This window comes from Aegilops tauschii, chromosome 2 (genome assembly GCF_002575655.3).
Source record: "Aegilops tauschii subsp. strangulata cultivar AL8/78 chromosome 2, Aet v6.0, whole genome shotgun sequence".
NCBI classification, from domain to species: Eukaryota; Viridiplantae; Streptophyta; class Magnoliopsida; order Poales; family Poaceae; genus Aegilops; species Aegilops tauschii.
Genome location: NC_053036.3, coordinates 613,285,049 through 613,291,669, shown reverse-complemented (window position 1 = coordinate 613,291,669; position 6,621 = coordinate 613,285,049). Strand labels below are relative to the sequence as shown.

At 47.7% G+C, this 6,621-nt stretch overlaps 1 protein-coding gene across 1 annotated transcript in view; it reads left to right on the top strand.

The window, feature by feature from the left end:
- The first annotated feature begins 1,919 nt into the window (after positions 1-1,919).
- The window catches only part of LOC109754955 (uncharacterized), a 48,630-nt gene continuing 43,928 nt past the window's right edge, over positions 1,920-6,621 (top strand). The window contains exon 1 of the mRNA XM_040400693.3: positions 1,920-2,342. Coding sequence (XP_040256627.1) covers positions 1,920-2,342 — 423 coding nt within the window. The remainder of the gene's footprint in view (positions 2,343-6,621) is intronic.

The following is a 6,621-nucleotide window of genomic DNA, read 5'->3' as shown; positions in this document are numbered from 1 at the left end:
AACATAGAAAGGGTAACGTTCAACTCAAAAAAAACATACAAAGGGTAACGGTGGGCTAGTAAGTACCAATTGAGATATAATCTCAGCACTAAAAAATCGCAGTTAATCATATTTATTAACTGCCTGAACTGATGTAGTTCATTAAAAGGGGATGTAGCTCAATGTAGAGAGCTAATCAATGTGGAATAGAGGCATGGGGTTCGATTCCTCGCATCTCCAACTGATTTTCCTATCGCTATTTTTTCCCTGGGAAATTAAATCACCCAGCAGTGAAAAAAAAAGCCATTATCGCGACGGGGCGTGCGCTGATTTCTTGGGCCCATAGTTAGGCCCAGCTAAACAAGTAGAGCCCAGCATCTTTGTTCGTTTTTGGTGACATTACTTTTATTTTTAGCTCGGCATTGCGTGTCCTATATAATGAATGAGATCTTCTTTTTTTCAGAACCATGAGTGAGATGTTTCTAGAATATATTTTTTGGAAAAGGAGGTTAAACCCCCGGCCTTTGCATCAATCGATGCACATGGCCATCTTTATTCTAGAAAAAATATATGATGAATGAGATGTTCTCGAGGACACAATGTGGCGCTAGTAATATCTCCGACGTGGCCGACTGCATTTTTCTTTTGAAGAAAACGAAGCTTTTATATTGATAGAGTTTTTTTTTTGCGGGGTTATATTGATAGAGTTAACCTTGTTGTATAGGTGTTCATCATGTTCATTTCGCCGCATGAGTTCAGTCATGCATATAGTTAGGAGGTGCAGTCAGGTGGAGCTTCAGTTGAACGTGCAGGAGGTGAGATGTCGAGGCGTTGTGCGATGTGGCGCAAGATGAGATGCCATGGTACGTGAGCGTGGAGCCTGATGGTCTGTAGCACAAGTCTGGCCAAGTGATTCGGTCAAGTAGTGATAGATGCATGCGTTGAGATTGTTAGCTGCATGCACGTACTACTCCCTCCGTTCCTAAATATTTGTCTTTCTAGACATTTCAAATGACTACCACGGATGTATATAGACATATTTTAGAGTGTAGATTCACTCAGTTTGCTCCGTATGTAGTCACTTGTTGAAATGCCTAGAAAGACAAGTATTTAGGAACGGAGGGAGTAGTATTTAGGATCCTAGAGAGATTCCAGGAGGAGGATAAGGTCATGGGTTGGTTCTGTTAGTACGTGAGAGTCTCTTGTACGTGGGCGTAGATGTAGGTAATTAGTTAGTCCATGCATTAGTTGAGTTAGTGGCCGAGTGTGGCTGCGGGGTCATGGCGTGAGTTGCATGGCAGAAGTGCCTAAACTTTGTGTATATATATAGTGCTTTCAGTAATGAGAAAAAAAGCTGAGAGGGCAGTGGCAAAATGTAGCCTTTATTGGGTGCAATAAGCCGCGGCGATGAGCTTGACACACTCGTGCGTGTATGGGAACGCGCCGGGCGTGCTGAGCGCGTCGGGTCCGCGGTGGGGTAGCGCGTGTGTGTGTGTGTGGGTGCAGCATGGGCGTGTCTGTGCGGGTGTGCACCGTGTGCGTGAGTGTAGACACAGGCCATTGGCGAGCCGAGCGGGGTGCTCGCGTGCGATCTGTTGGAGGCCCGCCGCTGGCTCTGGGTTTAAAGCCCGTGCGGTGATCGCGGGTGTGAGGGGGGAGGGAGCGTGGGTTCGTGCCCAGTCGCTAGTTCTGGGTTTAAAGCCCGCGCGGTGATCATTGTAATGGTGCACGGTGTGTTGAGTTCGAGCTCAAGGCAGAGGCGTTCGTGCGCCGGGAAAAACCTCGCCGTGTCCACTGTGTGCTCCTCTTCTTCCTCCTTCTTCTTCCTCGGGTTCTGGCAGAGAGAGAGAGAGCGCTAGGGAGGAGCTAGGAGGAGCTACGGTTTAGGGCGGCAACAACATTTGGCATCAGAGCCTTGTTGCGGGAGGAGCTAGCCGGCGATGTCGCTCGTGCCGTACGCAGGCGGAGCGGGCAGCTCGCTGCCGCAGCCGGTGGCGATGCTCACCGGAGAGAACAACCTCGACGCGGACGGGCTGTGGGTGGCAGTGGTCGTGCCGGAGGAAGCGGCGGCGGCGGTGATCGCGAAGAAGGACAAGCCGGCGCAGGCGTATCTGCTCGGGGCGTTGGCAGAGGACCTGCTGCTGCAGGTGGCGTCCAAGAAGACAGCGGCGGAGGTCTGGGCCAGCCTGAAAGCTCAGTTCATTGGCGCGGATCGAGTTCTGGCGGCGCGGCTGGGCACGCTCCGCGGTGAATTTGAGCTGTTGCGCATGGCGGACGGCGACACGCTGGATGGGTTCGCTGGCAAGCTCGGTGGCATGGCGGTGTCACGCCCAATATGCGACCCTATCCGAGTGGAACTCGAGGTCCCACCAAGGATAGACCCGCATATTGAAACTCTTTTGCAAGGTGGATATCATTACATCAACATTACATAATAGATGGGGAAACATACAAAAGGCACAGACGCCCCAAGAATACATCAATACATCATACATAAGATCAACATCCGACTACGGATGAAACACAAATAGAAACTCAAACGACATCCACCCTGCTAGCACAGGCTGCCGACCTGGAACCTATCCCCTGATCGAAGAAAAAGCAGAAGAAGAACTCCAAAACAAGTAACATCGCTCTCGCGTCATGATCATCGCAAAACCTGTACCTGCAACTGTTGTTGTAGTAATCTGTGAGCCACGAGGACTCAGCAATCCCATTACCATGGGTATCAAGACTAGCAAAGCTTAATGGGTATGAAAAGGATAAGTGGTGAGGTTGCAGCAGCGACTAAGCATGTATGGTGGCTAACATACGCAAATAAGAGCGAGAAGAGAAGCAACGAAACGGTCGTCAAACTAGCAATGATCAAGAAGTGATCCTGAACTCCTACTTACGTCAAACATAACCCAAAAACCGTGTTCACTTCCCGGACTCCGCCGAAAAGAGACCATCACGGTTACACACGCGGTTGATGCGTTTTATTTAAATCAAGTGTCAAGTTCTCTGCAACCGGACATTAACAAATTCCCATCTGCCACATAACCGCGGGCACGGCTCTCGAAAGTTTAAACCCTGCAGGGGTGTCCCAACTTACCCCATTATAAGCTCTCACGGTCAACGAAGGATATTCCTTCTCCCGGGAAGACCTGATCAGTCTCGGAATCCCGGTTACAAGACATTTCGACAATGGTAAAACAAGACCAGCAAAGCCCCCCGAATGTGCCTACAAATCCTGATAGGAGCTGCACATATCTCGTTCTCAGGGCACACCGGATTGTCCAAACTTCCGGTAGGCCAGCCCAGAGTTGCCCCTGGTGGCCACCGACGGCTGACAGGTTGGACCAATACTCAGAGGAGCACTGTCCCGGGGGGGTTAAAATAAAGATGACCCTCGGGAGCGCGACTCCCTAGGGAAAAGAAATAGGTGATAGGCAAATGGTAAAACCAAGGTTGGGCCTTGCTGGAGGAGTTTTATTCAAAGCGAACTGTCAAGGGGTTCCCATAACACCCAACCGCGTTAGGAACGCAAAATCAAGGAACATAACACCGGTATGACAGATACTAGGGCGGCAAGAGTGGAACAAAACACCAGGCATAAGGCCGAGCCTTCCACCCTTTACTAAGTATATAGATGCATTAATTAAATAAGAGATATTGTGATATCCCAACATAAACATAATCCAACATGGAGCAAACTTCATCTTCACCTGCAACTAACAACGCTATAAGAGGGGCTGAGCAAAAGCGGTAACATAGCCAAACAGCGGTTTGCTAGGAAGGGTGACAAAGGTTAGAGGTTCATGGCATTTTGGGAGGCTTGAAATGTTGGGGAACGTAGTAATTTCCAAAATTTTCCTACGCACACGCAAGATCATGGTGATGCATAGCAACGAGAGGGGAGAGTGTTGTCCACGTACCCTCGTAGACCGACAGCGGAAGCGTTATCACAACGCGGTTGATGTAGTCGTACGTCTTCACGATCCGACCGATCAAGTACCGAACGTACGACACCTCCGAGTTCTACACACATTCAGCTCGATGACGTCCCTCGAACTCCGATCCAGCCAAGTGTTGAGGGAGAGTTTCGTCAGCACGACGGCGTGGTGACGATGATGATGTTCCACCGACGCAAGGCTTCGCCTAAGCTCTGCAACGGTATTATCGAGGTGTAATATGGTGGAGGGGGGCACCGCACACGGCTAAGAGATCTCAAGGATCAATTGTTGTCTCTGGGGTGCCCCCCTGCCCCCGTATATAAAGGAGCAAGGGGGAGGCAGCCGGCCAAGGGGAGAGGCGCGCCATAGGGGGGAGTCCTACTCCCACCGTGAGTAGGACTCCTCCTTTCCTTGTGGGAGTAGTAGAAGGGAAGGGGGAAGGAGAAAGAAGGAAGGGTGCGCCCCCCTTCCCTAGTCCAATTCGGACCAGACCATGGGGAGGGGTGCGGCCACCTTTTGAGGCCTTTCTCTCCTTTCCCGTATGGCCCATTAAGGCCCAATACGAATTCCCGTAACTCTCCGGTACTCCGAAAAATACCCGAATCACTCGGAACCTTTCCGAAGTCCGAATATAGTCGTCCAATATATCGATTTTTACGTCTCGACCATTTCGAGACTCCTCGTCATATCCCCGATCTTATCCGGGACTCCGAACTCCTTCGGTACATCAAAACTCAATAAAACTGTCATCATAACGTTAAGCGTGCGGACCCTACGGGTTCGAGAACTATGTAGACATGACCGAGACACGTCTCCGGTCAATAACCAATAGCGGGACCTGGATGCCCATATTGGCTCCCACATATTCTACGAAGATCTTTATCGGTCAGACCGCACAACAACATACGTTGTTCCCTTTGTCACCGGTATGTTACTTGCCCGAGATTTGATCGTCGGTATCTCGATACCTAGTTCAATCTCGTTACCGGCAAGTCTCTTTACTCGTTCCGTAACACATCATCCCGCAACTAACTAATTAGTCACAATGCTTGCAAGGCTTATAGTGATGTGCATTACCGAGTGGGCCCAGAGATACCTCTCCGACAATTGGAGTGACAAATCCTAATCTCGAAATACGCCAACCCAACAAGTACCTTTGGAGACACCTGTAGAGCACCTTTATAATCACCCATTTACGTTGTGACGTTTGGTAGCACACAAAGTGTTCCTCCGGTAAACGGGAGTTGCATAATCTCATAGTCATAGGAACATGTATAAGTCATGAAGAAAGCAATAGCATCATACTAAACGATCGAGTGCTAAGCTAACGGAATGGGTCAAGTCAATCACATCATTCTCCTAATGAGGTGATCTCGTTAATCAAATGACAACTTATGTCTATGGCTAGGAAACATAACCATCTTTGATTAACGAGCTAGTCAAGTAGAGGCATACTAGTGACACTCTGTTTGTCTATATATCCACACATGTATTATGTTTCCGGTTAATACAATTCTAGCATGAATAATAAACATTTATCATGATACAAGGAAATAAATAATACTTTATTATTGCATCTAGGGCATATTTCCTTCAGTCTCCCACTTGCACTAGAGTCAATAATCTAGATTACACAGTAATGATTCTTACACCCATGGAGCCTTGGTGCTGATCATGTTTTGCTCGTGGAAGAGGCTTAGTCAACGGGTCTGCAACATTCAGATCCGTATGTATCTTGCAAATTTCTATGTCTCCCACCTGGACTAAATCCCAGATGGAATTGAAGCGTCTTTTGATGTGCTTGGTTTTCTTGTGAAATCTGGATTACTTTGCCAAGGCAATTGCTCGAGTATTGTCACAAAAGATTTTCATAGGACCCGATGCACTAGGTATGACACCTAGATCGGATATGAACTCCTTCATCCAGACTCCTTCATTTGCTGCTTCCGAAGCAGCTATGTACTCCGCTTCACATGTAGATCCCGCCACGATGCTTTGTTTAGAACTGCACCAACTGACAGCTCCACCGTTCAATCTAAATACGTATCCGGTTTGCGATTTAGAATCGTCCGGATCAGTGTCTAAGCTTGCATCAACATAACCATTTACGATCAGCTCTTTGTCACCTCCATATACGAGAAACATATCCTTAGTCCTTTTCAGGTATTTCAGGATGTTCTTGACCGTTGTCCAGTGATCCACTCCTGGATTACTTTGGTACCTTCCTGCTAGACTTATAGCAAGGCATACATCAGGTCTGGTACACAGCATTGCATACATGATAGAGCTTATGGCTGAAGCATAGGGGACATCTTTCATCTTCTCTCTATCTTCTGCAGTGGTCGGGCATTGAGTCTTACTCAACTTCACACCTTGCAACACAGGCAAGAATCCTTTCTTTGCTTGATCCATTTTGAACTTCTTCAAAAACTTTGTCAAGGTATGTGCTTCGTGAAAGTCCAATTAAGCGTCTTGATCTATCTCTATAGATCTTGATGCCCAATATATACGCAGCTTCACCGAGGTCTTTCATTGAAAAACTCTTATTCAAGTATCCCTTTATGCTATCCAGAAATTCTATATCATTTCCAATCAGTAATATGTCATCCACATATAATATCAGAAATGCTACAGAGCTCCCACTCACTTTCTTGTAAATACAGGCTTCTCCAAAAGTCTGTATAAAATCAAATGCTTTGATCACACT